Source organism: Fusarium subglutinans, assembly GCF_013396075.1.
Source record: "Fusarium subglutinans strain NRRL 66333 chromosome Unknown NRRL66333_c0000296, whole genome shotgun sequence".
Taxonomy (NCBI): Eukaryota; Fungi; Ascomycota; class Sordariomycetes; order Hypocreales; family Nectriaceae; genus Fusarium; species Fusarium subglutinans.
This window is the reverse complement of record NW_023502359.1, coordinates 26,398-47,200: the sequence shown is the minus strand read 5'-3', so window position 1 is coordinate 47,200 and position 20,803 is coordinate 26,398. Positions and strand designations below refer to the sequence as shown.

The 20,803-nt window shown below is 49.0% G+C and overlaps 2 protein-coding genes across 2 annotated transcripts; both read left to right on the top strand.

The window, feature by feature from the left end:
• Positions 1–4,439: 4,439 nt before the first annotated feature.
• Positions 4,440–8,622, top strand: FSUBG_12890 (NIK-1 nonidentical kinase-1; the record flags this gene model as incomplete). The annotated part of the gene is made up of 6 exons (XM_036677724.1): positions 4,440–5,256; positions 5,316–5,348; positions 5,405–6,231; positions 6,293–6,559; positions 6,611–8,110; positions 8,185–8,622. 6 exons carry the CDS (start codon positions 4,440–4,442, stop codon positions 8,620–8,622), a joined length of 3,882 nt encoding a protein of 1,293 aa, XP_036531649.1.
• Positions 8,623–18,714: 10,092 nt separating this feature from the next.
• Positions 18,715–20,689, top strand: FSUBG_12889 (uncharacterized protein; the record flags this gene model as incomplete). Its single annotated transcript, XM_036677722.1, has 8 exons — positions 18,715–18,833; positions 18,889–18,922; positions 18,975–19,154; positions 19,211–19,265; positions 19,327–19,560; positions 19,819–20,062; positions 20,106–20,434; positions 20,490–20,689. The coding sequence occupies 8 exons, from the start codon at positions 18,715–18,717 to the stop codon at positions 20,687–20,689; spliced, it is 1,395 nt and encodes a 464-aa protein (XP_036531648.1).
• Between the last annotated feature and the right edge of the window lie 114 nt (positions 20,690–20,803).

The following is a 20,803-nucleotide window of genomic DNA, read 5'->3' as shown; positions in this document are numbered from 1 at the left end:
TTATATTATTCTTATTATATAAGACTTTATTAGCTGTACTTTATATATTAGCTATAGAAATACTTTACTTTTTAATTATAAGTTATCTAAGGGATTTATTTATAGGGGAATATAGCTAGATCTGTTTATAAAATGTCTGTACGTATTGAATCGATCAGGGCGTTACACGTGCTTCTGTGACTGAATGAATTCGAAACATATCTCACGTGGACTACAAGCCACCAATCTCGAAGGAGGACGGGCCAACCCTAGGTACAGTATTTTCAGATGTTCGAGACAGTAACAATAGTCGAAATACCTGGTAGAAAGAGCCTCTTGTGCCCAAACCATACCGTGCGGACTACGCAGCGCCTTGCGAAGATCCTCAACTTGAGGGGGCTTTTTGTTCAAGTGGGAACAACACGAGCAATTGCCAAGCTCGATTTTGATTTGCCCAAGATTGGGGACTTCAAAGATGTCTTCCACACAGATTAGGAGTTGGATCAAGGGCGTCCCTGTCGGTGAATAAGAACCGACGTGCCGCAGCTGCACCATGACGTGGGTGGCTGACTCGACTTCCACTTTGACCCACCAAATGAGCGACCCCTGAACTCGCGATAATAATTACTGTGTATGTATGCTCATATGTGCTACTGGCCGCAAAACGATTGGATATCATGTCCGTCAGATGCTGTTCTTTCTTGCGAGTGAGCAGTAATGTGCTCCTGCAGCGGTATATGTGGTCTCGCGGTACGGAGTACACGGACGGCCTTTGAGAATGCCAGCACAAACTACCAGTCATTCCCGATATCACTCGCACAAAGGCTGTGCGGACTGATGAGCGACAACAATTGCGCCAGTCTTGCCTAAAACACAAGACACTGTCCATCATAATGCCCATCTCATGGCGGATGTATGTCCTAACCCTGTTACTCGTAATTGGTGGTGCTGAGCAAACACCATGTACTGTACAGTACCATACGCAATAGCACGCTCCCTCCCGTCGTGGCCAAAAGCCCAGGGCAGTCAGTGACCAAGTCAGTCCGGAAACAGTAAGCATCTGTTGAGAACCGCGCAGTACATACTAAGACACATGAATCTTCGGATATATGCCTTCATTTCTCAGACGGTGATAACTGCAATATTCGCCGGACAGAATTGTCTTGTAAGCTGAAGAGGGAGCGAGCTTGTGGGTATGGCCCAGAATACTTCCTGCGAGCACCTTTCTGGTGCACTCAGAAGATCGATGGGACAATATTATTAATGAGTGATCGTGCAAGAGAAGTCGGGTCAAGAATTCGAATAAAGATCGCGGTGGAAATACTTATCCTAGTTCATCTTCGGACTAAGCAAGGGGGGCCCGTATGTACGAGCCCACGAGGATGCCGCTTATTATTGACAGCTCGAGAAGTCCGTTTCAACAAATGACAACGGAGCCGCGTCTAGATATCGCACTGGATGGATACATTCGCAAAAATCTACCAATACGAGAATACACTCTTTATACAAAGCCGTGACTGCCTTCTAGTTAAACAACCATTAAAGGTACTGAACATACTGGATTGTCCTCAAAGTCCTGGAATAAAAGACACGATCAGAACAGAACTGCAAGTCTGGACGTAACTACGGCCTCTCACCTCAGTCTCCAATTCTCACTCGTTCATGGGTAAAGTACCTATCGTCACTGTGCGAGTATTTAGCATAATACCACCCCACATCAACGGCCTTGGCAACCAGGGTTTGTACTGATGAATACTCGTGACTGTTGGCAGCGGACATCCTTCAAACGGAATGGGGAAACGTACTGTAATTCTGGGCAAGATTTGAAGGTGGACTAACATCGAGTTATTTCTTGCGACATTTCTTTGCCAGCTAATAAGAGTTCAGTTCAACTTCGCCAGTACCAAACTACTAACCTACTCCGTAGTATCTTGTGTATACATACTTGACCCAGGTGTCTCAGGTGCCTTTGAGTTTGGTGGTAATTAAACCCTGGGGCTTCTTCTGATGAAAGGGTGCACGCCACTCATAACCGTCTACCGGTATTTGACCGCTATGCGGAACAACGTAGAGGGAAAACATAATCAAAACAAATAGGAAATCAGAAAACTTCTAAAGCGGCTGCGGCACTTGCATAATATGTACATACATGACAGTGTTTATCAAAAGCTGCCCCTTGCTTGCGCGGTTAACTTTCTTTTTACTGGAACGAGAGGATGCTGATAAATTTGAGAAGATTGGTTGATATAAGACGAGAGAGGCTGTTTAGGTAGTTTTGAGGCACAGGTACTATCCATAGCAGTACCTACTGACTTAAGCGCCTTTCGGATAGGAGTATGAGAGAAACATCTTATAGAAAGTGACACTCCATCGTTTCCCGTTCAATAATCCATCCAATATCTCAGCCGCCTCTACGGAGTATGTATGTACAGATGTTGTGCCCGTCAGGCATTAGCGGACAGTAATAACGTCGATCGATTCGTTCGTGCAGCCGCTAGCCTGCATTAGGGGCGGGGAGAACCTCTGGGCATGCTACCATTGGCTATCAAGCCTCAGATTTCCCCAGAAGGGCCTTTGTTAAAAAAGTGACATTGCTCGTAGACTCCGTTTGCGAGGCAGCCTGTCACTATCGATTTACGGATATGGTAAATTGGTTTGGGGTGAAGAACGTGGTCTTTTCAGGAGATCTGGGTTTCTTTTACTAGAGATAGGTGAGAGTGCCTATAAACACACTGGCTTTTGTAACCCCAAGCAGAGAAACTGAGTAAGGTGCGGATACCTTACCAGAGCCTCCACTCAGAGGCAAAGGGACGAAAAATAGACTGGCGTCTGTATGCCAGATACCGATACAAGATTTTGAACTGCATGCACAATCATGTATCCGTAGCATTACGAGAGACAGGAGATGCATTTATCATGAGAAATGCCATATTCCTACAACATCACATGATTTAGGAGACAGACCTACTATCCAATACATACCGTAAAAGCCCCCAACAGCAATGGAAGGTTTCTTTGCCCAGACCCAGGCCGGAGTCGCCCCCTACTCACAATTCCCTGCTGTGATCACTCCTTTGCCTACTACTTTCGGGGTGCCCACTCCACCGTTGATAGATATGGTTTCATCCCCCAAAGTTTCAGGCTTCGACTAGATCACATCACAGTCCAATTTCACTTCGTTGACAGCTAGTAGTAGAGTAGCATTGTTGGACATATAGAGCTGTGATTCTCCAACTAATAACTTTTCTGAGCAGGGCTCAATATTTCTCTCTCACAACAGCCTAAGCCATAGTTACCAGTTAAGGTAGTCAGTCGAGGTAATTCCAACTGCAACCCATGGTAGCCAGCCAATGCCATGCCTCTCTGTATGCAGTATGGTGAGAGAGAGAGATTATTTATGGTATAGATGTTCAGTGAAAGAGTCAAACACCACTTCGATCCGAAAAGAGAAACCTCACTAGACCTGTTCAGACGTTAGCACCGCTTGACTGGCTCCGCCTTTTATCTCTTTTGTCGCCCTCCTTTCCATCTCGTACTGGACTTGCTGTGCGTGTGTGCGTACGTGCGCTGTGCTGTGCTGTGATGTGGTAGCGTACCGACCGAGGGATCTACCCAGCACCGACCCAACTCGGAGATACATGGTGTCCTCGCGAGCTCCCTGAACAACCAGAGGTATCCCCCCAAGCCTCAAGGACGGGAGTCAGTGGAATGACTTAAAAGGTACTTACCTAGGCGTGCTAGACCCCCCACACCGGTGTTGCGGTCCAGTGCTTGCTGCCACCGCTGCAGCTGGGGCCACCTTTTGAACTGGGTTTATCCCCCTCTCCAGCTGTCTTGAAGTACTTTGCTCCGTCCCTGATCCCAATCCTATCCCTCACCCCATTTACCATTTACAGTGCACTACGTCCGCTTCAGTCAACTCGTAAACGGCTCCCGTTGGACTTTCAGCCTAATCTTTTCCTCCTCAAACCTCACGGTCTGTCGCGACGTTGCCATCCGACCTCTCACCTTTACGGAACAGGCTCGGATTAGTCTCAACAATACCCTCCTTCGTCTTCTCTGTTGTTTGGTTTCAAGTTCACCACGGCTTTGCTTGTACTTTGTCACATCTTCGCCCGTTTCTACTCGACAGGGTCATCGCCCACTCTCACTTTGTGTATTGTACTGTGACCGTATCCAAACTCTCGACAATCGAGGATGCTGCGCAGTCGACTGCTGTTGCGTCCCTAGTTTGGTCATCGTCCTGCCTTGCGTCGTACTCTTTTCGGGTATTCTCTACAATCCACCGACCCGGCGCTGTGCCATCCATCGACACAAATCTGCAACCCATACCCATCCACCCACTTTGGACGTCCGACTCGGCGCAGCCAGAAAATATTTATATATAAAACAAAAGGAAGCCAGCAAAAAAAACCTTTCTCCATTACTCAGCTGCGAATTAGCAGTCTACCTGCATCACCATGGTTGACGACGCGGCCCTCGCCGCTGCGGCTTCGATTGTCGCCTCGATTGCTCCAGATCCCCGACTGCCCAATTCGATACCGGTTGGTGTAGCTTCTCAGGTGCAACTCCCGGGGCCAGATACTCCCGCCAAGCGCAAGCTCGAACTTGAACTTCAGAACCTTGCTCTGCGTGTTGGAAAGCTCGAGAGCCAGGCCTCAGCTACCTCTCCGTTCCCAGAAACACCCAACGAGGTTATTGACACTCTTTTCGGCGAAGAGGCTCGGGCTGTGGCGGTCCGTCCCAAGCCTAAAGTCTTTCACGCCCAAGGTAGCCTGCACTCTCCGCATCTGCCATCTTATCAGCTGACCGAAGAAGCCCTTGAAGGACTTCGAGAACATGTGGACGACCAATCCAAGTTACTCGATAGTCAGCGCCAGGAGCTCGCTGGTGTAAATGCTCAGCTCTTGGAGCAGAAGCAGCTACAAGAGCGAGCCCTCGAGATCCTCGAGCAGGAGCGTATTGCTACTCTGGAGCGCGAGCTTTGGAAGCATCAGAAAGCCAACGAGGCCTTCCAAAAGGCTCTACGAGAAATTGGAGAGATCGTTACCGCCGTCGCTCGTGGTGACTTGACCATGAAGGTTCGCATGAACACTGTTGAAATGGACCCCGAAATCACAACATTCAAGCGCACTATCAACGCTATGATGGACCAGCTGCAAATATTTGCTAGCGAAGTCTCGCGAGTCGCCCGTGAAGTCGGTACTGAAGGATTACTCGGTGGCCAAGCCCGCATCGGCGGTGTCGACGGAACATGGAAGGAATTGACTGACAACGGTATACTTTACATATCCCAAAGTCTTTCGTACCATACAAATTGCTAACACCCTGTATAGTAAACGTTATGGCCCAGAATCTTACTGATCAAGGTTTGCAACTTTGCCTAGTTTACGAAATTGATAGTCTGTGACTAACAAGTCTCTAGTGAGGGAGATAGCATCGGTTACCACCGCCGTGGCCCACGGTGATCTGACTAAAAAGATCGAACGACCTGCCAGAGGCGAGATATTGCAATTACAACAAACGATTAACACCATGGTGGACCAATTACGAACATTTGCTTCTGAAGTCACACGTGTAGCCAGAGATGTCGGGACAGAAGGCATGTTAGGCGGACAAGCCGATGTTGGGGGAGTGCAGGGCATGTGGAACGATCTCACCGTCAATGTCAATGCCATGGCCAACAACTTGACGACTCAAGTGCGCGACATTATCAAGGTTACCACAGCTGTCGCCAAGGGAGATCTTACACAAAAGGTCCAGGCCGATTGCAGGGGAGAGATATTCGAGCTCAAGTCAACCATCAACTCCATGGTTGACCAGCTGCAGCAGTTCGCCCGCGAGGTTACCAAAATTGCCCGTGAAGTCGGAACCGAAGGACGTCTGGGAGGGCAGGCCACTGTGCATGACGTTGAAGGCACCTGGAGGGATCTGACGGAGAACGTCAACGGCATGGCCATGAACTTGACCACTCAAGTGCGAGAAATTGCCAAGGTTACAACAGCTGTCGCCAAAGGTGACTTGACAAAGAAGATTGGGGTTGAGGTCAAGGGTGAAATTGCAGAACTGAAGAACACCATTAACCAGATGGTGGATCGTCTTGGTACGTTTGCCGTTGAGGTGAGCAAGGTAGCCAGGGAAGTAGGCACAGATGGAACATTGGGCGGACAGGCTCAAGTTGCCAATGTTGAAGGTAAATGGAAGGATCTCACAGAAAACGTCAACACAATGGCGTCAAATCTCACAGTCCAGGTAAGGCACAGATCTTTGCTCAGAATGCTCGGGTTTGACATGGTCACTAATCAAATCCTAGGTCCGAAGCATCTCAACCGTTACTCAAGCCATTGCGAACGGCGACATGAGCCAGAAGATCAAAGTTGAAGCAAATGGAGAGATACAAGTGTTGAAAGAAACCATCAATAACATGGTTGACCGTTTGTCTAGCTTCTGTTACGAGGTGCAGCGAGTTGCCAAGGATGTGGGTGTTGATGGAAAGATGGGTGCTCAAGCCGACGTTGGTGGTCTAGACGGCCGCTGGAAAGAAATCACCACGGATGTCAACACAATGGCCAGTAACCTGGTAAGTTGTCCTTGATGACCCTGCGGGAATCCCGTTTTCTAACTCGTACAGACTACACAAGTGCGCGCCTTCTCAGATATAACCAACTTGGCCACCGACGGGGATTTTACCAAGCTAGTCGACGTAGAAGCATCGGGTGAGATGGACGAGCTCAAGCGCAAGATCAACCAGATGATTTCAAATCTGCGCGATTCTATTCAGCGTAATACTCAAGCCAGGGAAGCTGCCGAACTTGCCAACAAGACCAAGTCAGAGTTCCTCGCCAACATGTCCCATGAAATTCGAACGCCGATGAACGGTATCATCGGAATGACCCAACTGACATTAGACACCGATCTGACTCAATATCAGAGGGAGATGCTTAACATTGTCAATAATCTTGCCAATAGCCTCTTGACGATAATTGACGATATCTTGGATCTTTCCAAGATTGAAGCTCGGAGAATGGTCATTGAGGAGATTCCTTACACACTGCGTGGAACCGTCTTCAATGCCCTCAAGACTCTCGCTGTCAAGGCAAATGAGAAATTCTTGGATCTCACCTACAAGGTCGACAGCTCCGTGCCTGACTACGTTATTGGCGACTCCTTCCGCCTCAGACAAATTATCCTCAACCTTGTGGGCAATGCCATCAAGTTCACAGAGCATGGTGAGGTCAGCCTAACGATCAAGGAGAGCATGGGGCAAAACAATGTCCGACCTGGAGAGTATGCGGTTGAGTTTGTCGTGGAGGACACGGGCATAGGAATCGCCCAAGATAAACTGGATTTGATCTTCGACACGTTCCAACAAGCAGATGGTTCCATGACGCGCAAGTTTGGCGGAACCGGCCTAGGTCTATCTATTTCGAAACGACTCGTCAATCTCATGGGTGGTGATCTCTGGGTGAACAGTGAACATGGCAAGGGCAGTGAATTTCACTTCACATGCCTAGTCAAGCTTGCTCCCGACGACGCTGCTCTCATCGAGCAACAGATCCGCCCTTACCGAGGTCATCAAGTGCTATTTGTTGACAAGGCTCAGTCGCGGAACGCCACCTCAATTAAGCCGATGTTAGAGAAGATCGGATTGAAACCCGTCGTTGTGGATTCAGAGAAGAGTCCGGCACTGACTCGTCTTCAAAGCGGCGGCTCCCTTCCTTATGATGCTATCCTCGTCGATTCCATCGACACTGCGAGAAGGCTAAGAGCCGTGGACGATTTCAAGTACCTTCCTATCGTCTTGCTGGCACCAGTTGTTCATGTTAGTCTGAAGTCGTGCTTGGATCTGGGAATCACGTCGTATATGACCACGCCGTGCAAGCTCATTGATCTAGGAAACGGCATGATTCCTGCTCTCGAGAACCGGGCGACACCTTCACTTGCTGACAACACGAAATCTTTCGAAATTCTGCTTGCTGAAGACAACACCGTCAACCAACGATTAGCAGTGAAAATTCTTGAGAAGTATCACCATGTGGTAACAGTGGTTGGCAACGGCTGGGAAGCCGTCAAAGCTGTCCAAAGCAAGAAATTCGATGTCATTCTTATGGATGTACAAATGCCGATCATGGTAAGTATCAATATTGTCAAACTCAATCCTCGCAACCATCGCGCAGACAGATTAACTAACGCTTTTGATTACAGGGAGGCTTCGAAGCCACAGGCAAGATTCGAGAATACGAACGTGGCATAGGAAGCCATCGCACACCCATTATTGCCCTAACGGCCCACGCCATGATGGGTGACCGAGAGAAGTGTATCCAAGCTCAGATGGACGAGTATTTGTCCAAACCTTTGCAGCAGAACCATCTCATCCAGACGATCCTCAAGTGCGCGACGCTCGGCGGCCCTTTGCTTGAAAAGAATCGTGAACGGGAACTGGCACTCCATGCCGAGACGAAATCGAAGCACAAGGAGGGGGGTCAGGGACTGCTACGACCCACGCTCGAGAGCCGCTCATTCACGAGTCGAGAACCGCTGTTGGGAAATGGCAAGGAGAGCCCTGCCATTCTGGCCACTGATGAGGATCCCCTGGCAAGAGCACGTCTTGACCTCTCTGATATGCGAAGTCTTACCAACTAACTGGTTCTCGCATTTCAGGCTTTCATGAGATCGCTCAGTCAGTAACGAGAGGACGATGGATCACATGCCTACATTTGTCATTGTGAAATACTACTGCACATTGTGAGGTGACCAGTTGAGATTCACCGCAGAATCTTTTCCGGTCACCTCACCATTCCTACACATATCGTGGATTTTATGACAATGGCGACTGTCTATCGCGGGATCTGGTGCATCAACTGGTCATGGCTGACAGGAAGATCACGATTTCGAGGCACTGGCTGAGTAGGCGACGGCGAATCATGATACCTGGCAAGGTCCAAAGCACTATGTCTCTGTGTTCCTCATCTTCATTTGCTTAAAGGTTGAGATGGACATAATTCTTTTTATCGCATTATATTTGTCATGCGGGCGTTTCTGGGGTTTTCATGGGCGGACGATTACGTCAAACTTCCTGCAGAGAAGGACGTTTATCGATCCAGTTGCTCGTTACAACGACGTATATCGATTTAGACGAACATGATCCGACAACAAAAAACATAAGTATACGATACATGTCGGCGACCACAGCTAGAATAAGGAAGGGATGATTGGAGAAGGATCACTCGAGGATGGGGGTTTCACATGGTTTGATTTTTTGCTCTACGGGGTTGCTCACCGCGTTTTGTCCGGGTATTCTATGTTCGTTCATGTTTATTATTTCATTTTGCCCTTCTATATGGGGCTGGACATGAGCCTCTGAGCTCGAGGAGTACGTGGGATCGAAAGATAGGTGAGAGAACAAGGATGTCTTTTTTCCAACGAAATAGGGAACGGTTATCGAATGGCCACTACCTTCCAGATATTTCAGGCATAAGAGTCTTTGGGGAAGAGACTGATGAATGGCTTGACATCCTGCTCCCCTTGTCCAGTCTATTATGTGAAATAATGTGTAGCCACTGCTCGAAATGGTTGGTCCCTTAGGCTGAATCCTTTTCAACCTTCTCTGCGTCGCCATTAGTACCATCCGGTGATCTGCCCTTCTGACCTTTGTCTGCAGCTCGCGGGGAGCCGTTGGTCTTAGGTACGGCGGTGGACATCTGTGTGTTTTCTCTGGCTTCTAAAGCAGCGAGGATGGCATCTAGTCTGCTCTCAAGGTTCGAAAGATTATTCTCAAGGGCTGTGGCCGCTTGTTCCCCTCTATGGGTCCTTTGCGTCAGTTGCGGTTCTTCAAAAAATCGCTCTTAGAGTTTGATGCTAAAGTAGCAGGGAAGCGGAGGCCATGTCAAGGGCAGTGAGGTGTGACGGAACAGGAACGACTGCGTCATGCAAGCTGTGAAGATATCGTGATGCGTCTTTGCTAGGGATGCTCGCCTCGCTTGCACGTCACCAATACAGTGCAAGAACTTATATAACCAATAAAATGCATGTCGAGTGACTTAAGAAAGTAGCGATACAAGGATCAGGACTCCCTTAACCGATGAAGAGACTGTACAACCCGGGAGATGCAAGGGTGGATATGGGGTGATTATCGCTGCCAATAGATGCCGATCTCCCGAGGAGCTTGTTCAGCTGAGGTTCTTCTTGAGATTCAGGTTGTGAAAAAATGGGAATTTTGAAAATCGCCATGGCCATGGCTAAACGCTTTGGCCATGACCAGGCGTCGGGCACGCCGGTAGGTGAATAGATCCGTGAACTGAGACTGAAGCCAAGGGATCCAGAGCAGAGGCTGGGGATGTTTTTTCTTGCATGCAGGGCCTTGCCAAAACCTGGGACGGACGCAATTCAGGTGGTTTGATAGTAAATGGTGGCAAGGAGAATGTGTACGACAGAAATGGGAGAGTGGGAAGACAGTGGATGGGAAGGATAGGTAGTGTGAGAGGTAGTGTGAACGTGAATAAACAGTGAGATGAACTGGAGAATGACGTTGAACTTTGGAATAGTATACCTAGCAAGGTCTCGGTAGGCCTGGAACAAAAAATTGTTAGTGAACGGACATTCAATATCATGCAATGCAGTGCAATAGCGACAGTCAGGGATAGATTGACTTGGGAGTAAAACGGGAGGGTGTGTGAGCAGAAGAATGTCGACAACAAAATAGTGATATGATACCGGTCCCCCAAGGTCTAAACAACCCCAGGATCCAGGGATCAGAGATGCAGAATGCCAATGTTGATGCAGATGCAAATCAGGAGGGTTCGACTTGTGGCAGCCAAGCGAAGCGAGAAGGTCTCGACCAACTGGCTGGGTCTAGCTAAGGTATAAAACGTTCCACGGCCAGGCCGGGTCTAGACTTTCTGGCCAGAGTGGGAATAGATAGGGAATGAATGAATGGCATGCTGAGGAATGGTATTGAGATCGGGGAACAGAAAGAGCATTGTTTGTGGTGACACTTGGCTGTCAGATCCAACAACCGGTAACAAAACAAATCGAAAGCCGAATAAATATATCGACATTCATCTCTCGGCTATCATGGTGGTGTTTTGCTGCTAACTTGTTCCATGATTGGAGAGATGGCAGCACACGGTTCTTGTTTGTCCTCTCGAAGCGGCAAAATGATATCGAGCAACATATGTATGAGGGATCACAAGAAGATGAATGAAGAAAAGAAGGCCGTCACCTTACTCACCTGGGCCATATCGGCATCCCCCGAGGCCATAGGCTCTGTGGCTCGGTTGTTTGTGTCAGATGGGGCCATGGTGTTTAACTTCCTTTCGCCGTCTATGTAGACAGAGGCAAGCAGGCAATGCGATGATTAGTTGAGCGGAACGAAGCAACTATCTCGTCTCTTGGTGGCCGTGGATGATATTGTTTGCGCTGTTTGTTGTAAGAGAATGGAGAAACTGAAGCTGTTCTGAAAAAAGCGGGCTGACTTTCGGTCCACATCCATTGCGCTTGCTACCTTGGGGTTTCGGGGTCTCGCGTGGGCAATTGCCTTAGCAGCTTGGTAGATGGCTGCACCCGCTGACCCTCAGGCCTTGCAGTACCTACCTATGACCGTAAAGATCCATAGGACATTAATCGTAGGTGCCCTGCACTAGGTACCCCTACTAAGGTACAGCGTGGCCCTCTCATGGAAATCTAACCAATATAGTACCGTACAAACTCATAAAATTGGGTAGCGCCTGTGGGTCTACGCTAGGCAAAGCCACTACGTTCATTTGACCAATAATGCTATTTAGTAACAGGCTAGATCTTTATTTGCTATCAGACCAATCGGGCTTTTCAGAATCAGCCCAAATGACCCCACAGGCGCTACCCAATTTCATGAGTTTGTACGGTATGTTGGTTTGAAGGGGCGGTTGTAGAAGCACTTCCGCAGAATTAACGTTAGTACATCCTGCGAATAATAGCCCGCACAGCATCAAGTGACCCTGCCATGGATGCCACCAAGTGTCTGGAAAGGGAATATGGCAAATTTGGGTCTAGAACAATATCTAGATCCCGATTTTGACGGGCGCGAACACGGGCCGTCGAATGCGTCCTTGGAGAGGGAGAAAGGGGTGGCTTGTCAATGTCAAATCATGGGAGACTGAACAATGGGTAGTTGAGCCTCGAAGCTCGACTCTGTTCATGAGCACGAACAACAATGACCACATTGACCACATTGACCACATTAGTCCAAACAGTCGAGGAGGGATGGTGGGATTATTTTGCAAGCTGATGCCATCTTTTACTGACAATGGAAGATCATTAGATAACCCTTGTAAAGCCTTCTCACATGAGCCAGATATATCTGGGAAGCTGGTATTGCCCTCACAGACATACAAGTTAAAGAATAGGTAGGGTACTGGTTAATTACTCAGTGCTTCAGGTTTACTTGCTTCAATGATCGGTAACAAGCAGATATCACGACACACAGCCTAGTACCGTGTCTTGGATGTGCGGGAAACTTTCGTAATTCCCCCGTTATTAGGCACCCGTAACAAGAGAGCACAGGAAGATATTATCCGAAAAATAAACGTTGAAATAGATAGTTTTCCCATAGTTTTTTTATTATCAAAGGTACAAGTACTGTGGTGGATCCATGGACTCGATCGACTAGTCTAGACACATGCAACACATGCGCCACAGGCCTGGACCACGATGGGTGATGATCGCAACATGATCTGGGCCATTGCGGATCGCCTCAAGACAACCGCAGAGGGACTGAGGAGATGGTTCTCAATATTGTAGCCAGGTCCGAGGCAAAGCGAGCGGCCTACTGTATCAAAGGCGTTGGGTTGGGTCTCTGAGACCGAGAGACAGATAACTGATGCTGCTGTTGTGAAAGTTGCACAGGGAGGTAGTTGAACAGTCGTGGTACGACCATGATATGCATATTTTGTCCAATACGGGTCGAGGCTGAAACACACAACTGCACCCAACAAAATGGAGCTCCTTTGGAATCTCCTTTGGTCCGCATTCACATACGCATCAAAGTCGATGGCAAACCAACACGCCAGATCTCAACGTGCAGCTGCATTGACACCCATGGTCTAAAGAGGGAATGTACTTCGTGAAAAGGAATTCTTAAAGTATGCCACAAATACGTGCTTACATTTCATGGGATGGACAATAAGCAGGTAGTCGCTCTATCTTTATCCACTCCGCTAATAGGAAATAGTCAAAGTGTCTCTGAAACTCTCCGATCAACTGGGTTGACTGGGATTGGAACAAACCGGTGGAGTGCGCTGACAAGCCTGCCTGCAAGCTTTTGTGCCTTTGGCAATCGATCGAACTCGCCGCTCGTATCCATGTCTATGGCTGGGGTTCTAGATTCGACTGCGACCTACCAGCCCAGGTATCAGAGCGGCCCAGCACGACCAGTTTCGTAAATCGGGCAGCTCTATTCGCAGTGTCGCATGTGGAGATGAGAGCACATCAGCAGTGAGTGTAGCAGGTGAATAACTTACCTACTAAGGTAGGTATGCAACAATCCTGATGGCTAGGTTGGTACCTAGATAAAGAAGGCCAGTTTGCTGGTGTACAGTCCCCCCGCCGGTGCAAACCAGGCTACGGAGATTTCTTCGATAGGATCCATCGATTTACATAAACCTGGCTTGGCTACAGTGCAAATTTAGCTGCTTATCATTTCCTATGCTTTATCCGATGCGATTCCGTGTGCAAGTGCTGGAATACAATTCCCAACATGGTAAATCCATGGATACACTCATAGTTGAACTACCTACCTATGTAAGCACCTAGATAACTAATGCACTTATAGTACCTACAAACCTTAGTACTAATTAATTGCAAGGCAAATATCTCCCTTGAGGTAACTTCGTTTGTAACTACTTACCTAACTTAAGGTAGCTTACCTTACCTAGGACCTATGTGCAAACGCGTTGAATGTGAAGAAGCATAAAAAAAAGCGCTTAAGCTCGGCCAATCAGATGGAGGAACAAGTAGCTGGAACCGAAACCAAATAGGTAGAGTGGGATTATTATAGGCAGGCGTAGAGGAAGATTGACAGGACATCCGGGAATAATAGCCTAGGAAAGCGGACTCGAAGCGGCCCCTTCCATGCATTCTATGCAGGGTTTGGACAGGAGCCAACCAACTTCTTCTCTCCCTAACCAGTTAGTGCACACCCTTTCCAAACATCAGATACTACCTCCGTAATGGATTAGTACCTAGCCATTGCCCTGTCAGCCCGTACCCAGCTAGCCAGTGACCCTAGGTAGGTACAACCAGGTAATCCTATCGCTTCGGAGTACTCCTTTCAACGTTCCAGACTTAACATCGTGGAGAAATATTCGCTTTGATGCGCTTTACGCGACGTCGGGAGTCGGTCATAAGCGATTATTTTTTGACATCAAAATCTACAATGCGGGCCCAAAACCTTTCGGGCACTGTAGCTTTAATATCTGGGTATTCTATGTGCAGAAACCGCCAGCCGTCGAAAGTGGACGTTGGAGATGCAGCCAGCCAGCCCAGCTTGCCAGGCACTTCAGCCTCCTTCGACTAGTATGGCTAAATAGTTAGGCTGTTGTCATAACAGCAGAGAGCACCTAGAGCCGGTAGTATTTCGCTTCTCCCGAGAAAACCGGAGACTTTTGGATTCCGCGAGCTTAAAGCTTATTGGCTCAGTGCTTCGGACCATGCTCCGAGACCCTTACTTTACATCATTCTTGACTTGCAAGTTCAAATACTAGGTCGGGATCGGTTTTACGATCGATCAAGATATCGCCAACTCAAGCTCGATACTTGGTGGAAATGGCCAAGGTGGCACAGTCTGAATAAGCCTCTGGGACCGAAACGAAAGATGCATGGCCAGAGGGGGACGCGTTACATTGAACGGGGAGCCGGTCACTCAATCCGCCACTACTCACCAATCCCAGGCTCTGAGGGATCGAGATTCTAGACCATTTGTCGAATTCCCATCCCGCTCATGGCGATTTTACCACCAGCTTTCGATTCACAATTACCGACACCACGTATGGTGGCTATCGAATGGTTTCATTGCCACTTAAATCGCTGGACGATGAATAATCCTACCTTCCACATCTCGGTCGTTGGCAGTCATTGACTTACAAAGTACAAACTACTTGTGAACTATCGCATGCCCACTAATAGCCACTATGCCTAATAGAAACAACGATCTCCTTCAGCTTCGGCTCGTCAACGCAGAATATACCCAAATGGCCCAAACAGAATTAGACTATCAGAGCACCGGAGAAACAGAATCAAAGGAGGACTGCCGGAGGTTGTTCATGCGCTTTCACCCTGAATGACACTGCCCCATCATTGTAGAAAGGGAAAACACATGATGCCTTGGAACAAGTTCCAATATGCGTCATTCGACTTGAGGCATCATCAAGCATCAGCGCAACATGACGAATTTTGGCGGCTGCATCCCTCTGTCACTGCACGAACGGACTTCCCAAAGACGTCGGTGGCCGTACCGTGTGGCCCGTGAAAGGGGGACCTGGGGCATTTCTGAGCAAGCAGATCACTTGTTGGCGCGGCATCATGGGCGATTCGATCAAGGCCCTGCTCGATCATGGTGAAGTTGGAAGTTCTGGCGTTGTGCGATCAGTAAGCCAAACCTCGATTTCAACAAAGGCTATAGCTCGATGGCGATCAGGAACAACCCACGAGCGGATTGTGGATGGCCCAGGGCGTGCGTCACTTATACCGGCTCCACACCCCCGGCTCGCAATAGCTCCGACCACCAGAACTTGACCCAGAAACTCCGTTTTAGTTAATCCACAACCACCTGGCTACCGACGAGCGTTGCCATTTGTAGAAGAAGCTCAACTTCAACCCTGACCATCCGTCTGTCACGCTTCTTTTGGCTGGTTGATGTGCACCGTCTCGGCGAGTTTCGAAAATCTTTAAGCCAGCTGCAGAGGAGGATGGGGAGACCACAACCAAGAGCGTGACATTCTCACCCCATCACGCAGTCATCCCGTATCGTACCGTACGGGAGGCCACGACCGTTTCACGAATTGGGATCGAGATCTTACCCGTTACAGTTTCTGAGTTGCTGCGCTACCGACATGCTCCTGAGTTCGAGGGCTGGCTAGGCTGGCAAAAGCCTGGTGTGGACGGGTGACGCACCTAGCCAATGGCTGTCATCCTGCCGTGTCGGGGCAAATCAATCAATCAAATTGACGGTTGATCGTCATGCCCAATTGCCTCTTTCTGAATAGAGGATGCGATGCGCCAAACCCCATAACAGGCCTGCCCGCGTCCTTGGAACATCATGATGGGACCGTTCGCTCTGTGGAACATCAAACAAACACCAGCAGCATCAGTATTAGTATCAGCAGGAGCAACAATGGTGTGCATCTTTTCGATGAGTGTCGATTTCCTTCCGACTTTCGATTTGGTGCTACCATCTCAAGCACCGTGTCGCATTTTCCTCTTCAACACATCCTTCCATCCATTCATGGATGGCTCTGCTAGAACTTATTGTCACGGGTACCAGTAGCGTTGCGTTGTGTTGCGTTGAAGCGACATCAATATGCCCATGGTCCCAGATATCGTTCATGAATGCGTCAATTGGACCAAGTTGGGGCATCTCGATGTTGTCCAGGTGCCGCCCTATCGTATACGTAGCCGATGACAGGGCCTTGGGGCTCCACGCTTCTTGTTTTCGACCCATCTCGAGTCTGAATTGCATTTCTGTTTGTTTTTAGCAATGTTGGTGCCAATTGTCCATAACTCCCAAGACCCGATATGACGGATGATGGACAATGATGATAATGCTCCGATGTGAAATCAGCCCTTGCATCATTCATCGTTCTCGAACGTCAAAACTTGATACGCTGTATAACAGAAAAAGAAAGAGGCAGCGGATCAACAGCCAACCCAGAATTTAAGAGGCAAGCGTGCCAAGGCTGTGTGCCCTTGACGGAAGATTGTAGACGTACACCCTTCTTCCATACACGTCCACGCCCCCTTCAGGTTGAGTTGTGAACTGACTGGGCTAGACCATGTCCTTCTAGTTCTCTTGGAGCCTCTGAGCAGCAAGACCACCCCCCGAAGCGAGTGACATGTAGAAATCTGATGTTTCTGCTCTTTTTCTGCCACTCGAACTCTCACGATTCTATCATCGCTTCCGAAACCCTGCTTTGCCTATTCACGTTCAACTAATCGTGTTCATTCTTTTGCCAGTGGCTGCGGCACCTCCGGCTCTGCCCCATTTTCCCCTGGACCCTGTCTCTACCTCCATCTACATACAGCATCTGGATCCCACGATGCCCTGAACAAGAATCCCCCATCCCAATATTGGCTCTAACACCAGCTCCCCACAGAGCAACTCATCTTTGACCTATCTTTCTTCGACAGCCCTCACACCCCCTCCCGTACGTCCACGACTGAAGTCCCGTCCCTACAGTCTAATTCTTATATTCGTTCTGCTTTGCCTTGCCTGTCTTTTGACTCTCACCCTCGCGCACACGCCAACAAGAGCCTAGGTCCAGAACATTTGATCCTCAACCGACCTGCAGCCAAACCTAACCCGGGGCCTGTCCCCTTGGATCTGTCACCTCACAGTCGCCTCACAAGTTTCAGTCCGAAGATCACCTGCCAATCCACGTCTCGTCACTATCCTCGACATCTATCCCAGACGAGGTCTTGCGCCGCTGACAGACCGTGAGCTTTCATTCTTCCCTCATCGTGGTTGGACACAATACCCTTCCCTCAATCCACTACAGCACAGCACTTGCTCTTTGCAATCGAGATATCCGATTCGGCTTGTTGTCTCTGGGGGTGCTCGTAACTGCACTTCACTCCCTCTCGAACTCATCCCATCTACTTGCTGGCCCTCTGTTGTTTGCTTTTCCTTCGACTGTCCAGCATCTGCCTCAGAAAACTCTTTCTGCTCATCGTTGTGGCTTGTCAATTGGTAAAGGATAACAATCCTTCACCATATGAGCCAACTCTTTTCTTGTCCAAGGTCCGCTGCTCACCAATTCTCCGGCCCAATACCATTACATCTTGTTTGTACGTGCCTCCTATTTCTTTCGTCATTCTCCTACACCCCCTCCCCATACCCTCTGTACGTTCACCAAGGACTTTATGCCCTTCAACCCAATCATCATACCCTATTCCTCTCGATCCCTGAGTTTATCACTCCTGTGTTGCCTAAGATCTCCGTTGCACGTCCAAACATCCTCACTCATCACACTTCGTCGACCACTAAACCGGAAGATCCAAAGCCTCATCCGCGTATTCAGAAACTTTTCGAATATAGCATAACCTCTTCATAAGTTCTTGACACTCCTAGATTCTTGCCTAACATCAATCTCACAATAGCTCCTTGTTGAGCCACCAAGCTTGAACCAACATCGTCAGTTCATCAAAGCTCAGTGCCAAACCCCGCGTTTCAAAACCCACTCATTTTCAGTTATATCCATCCATCAACACAACCAACCAATAAGAAAGACCATCAAAGGCCTCATATCAGTGGTAAACACATTTGTATGAAAGACGAAACCGGACATAATACCAGACGTACACTGGGCACACCCTTGACGCATTGAATTGGCCGGATCACTTGATACCTTTGTTCCTCATCAAATTGTAACGCAACCTGGCAACTTGTACCTGGGACGAAACTGAATCGCCACACTGGCACCAATTAATTCGAAAAAACTGTTTGTCTTTGGAGGGAGGTTCCCCGGAACTTTCCAGCTGGGCTATATGTCTCCCGATCTTGAGTCAATTTTTGCCGAGTTGGGATTGTCCCAGTATCTTGGTGCATTCGTTGAGCAAGGTTTCGATGAGTGGGATATCATTCTTGACATCCAGGAGTCAGATCTGTATGTTTCCTTCTTACTGGACTGATTAACCACAACCACTAACAGCCTTTTTCAGAGATGCCTTGGGTGTCAAGCTAGGCCACCGGAGGGTATGGTTCCTGTCAACGCCTACTAAGGCAGCTGCTAACGCGATTTCTTTAGAAGCTCCAGAGAAGGATAGCTAATGCCAGAGGCATCTCCCCATCGGTGTCATTGGTAACCCCTGTCAGGCCAACCAGCGAGGATGCAAAATCGGATAGTGTGCAGCCTGAGCCAACTCGGACGGAACTACCGCCCGAAGGACATGGTGTTGCCAAACGAAAGTATCGGCGTCACCCTAAGGTGAGTTAAAACTTTGCATTTCTCAAGTGGCGACTTGATGACTAACAAGGCATCAGCCTGACGAGAATGCCCCTGAGAGGCCCCCGTCAGCATATGTATTGTTTTCCAACAGTGAGTTGTGCCCTGACATGCGCTCGTTGTTCATGAAGACTTACTGACAAACGATGAAAAGAAATGAGGGAAGACTTGAAAAGCCAAAATCTCACGTTCACAGAAATTGCAAAACTCGTCGGAGAGAATTGGCAGAACCTGAATGCAAGCGAAAAGGAGGCATATGAAAGCCAAGCAAATGCCGATAAGGAGAAGTACCACCGTGACTTGATGGAATATAAGAAAACGGCCGACTATCGGAAGTATATGCAATATCTTCACGAGTTCAAGGAGAAGCAGGCCAAACGTACTCAAGGTTTGTAGCTGGATGGCATTAAATCCATCACACGTTGACATAGCAGTATAACTGACATCCCGCCGTTGACTAGCCGATGTCTCCAAAAGGACAAAATTGGATCCCGTTCGTTTACGACACAGCAGCAGCAGCAGCAGCACCATGACACCGGGAGGGAACACTTCGAGCGGCAGTGGTAGCGAGAGGTTACAGGGTAGTGAGCCACCACCTTGTGGGCGGGAAAGGTTGAATTCGATTGCATCGATAGCTGAATCGCAGCATTCATCGACTACGCCAACTCTGTTATCCCAGGCAAATTCGAACGACGAGACCATGTCTTCACCCCAGGCCGCTCACTTCGATGCTGGAAGCCCCCGGGAACCTCATTACCAGGCTCCCAAGCGCCAGCAGTCCTGGCGAGAAGGGGGTCGGGGAGTAGAAGTTTCACACCAACATCTACCCTCGTTATCCAACATGCTCGAAGATGGAAGGAGAGGGATGCCAATTGCATCTGGGTCGGAAGGTAATCCTTATTCGAGTGGTTTTGTTGCCGCGAACCATCCTAGGTCGGTACCCGAAGTCCCCAATGTGCTTCCATCAGCGCCACCCAAGCCCCCTCTCCTCCGGCACGAACCATCTTCCAGCAGCAGTATTGGTTCAGTGAGTCCAGCGGGGGGCTTTGCACGGACTCCCGGCGAAGGACCTCTCCCAATCCACGCTCTCCTTTCCCACCACCAGACACTGCCGACACCAGTTGTTGCTGCCAACGCGGCAATGTTCGAACGAGGTTCTCCTGTTTCCGGGTTGGGTACTGGTACGACGACCCCGAGCCCAACAGACCCTATGCCACTCGCAAGGCCATATTTTGGCCATGGCGTCGTGCCTAGGGGATATGGTACTTGAATCTGTGGAGGCTTCGTTAAGAAGTCCAAGCTAACTCGGCTTTCAAGGCTCTCGACCGTTGCCACCCACTGGCCCTCCAGCCAGGAATGGCGAATATATGGTGGACAACGATGTGCCAATGACACCGGCACCTGATCTAATGGCCCCAATCGAGGATCGGTCCTTCAGGACTCGCCTCGACGGCATGAGCGTCTTGCTAAGAGCCGGCGAGCTTGTCGAAAAACACGAACGAGACGAACGACGATGAAGGGTGGTGACGATGAAATTATGCTCGTAGCATATTGTTACCGTATTCGACACCAAAACGCATGTGTCGAGATGCAACTTGCTCGCCCCTGAGGACCCCTTTTGTTTCTTATCT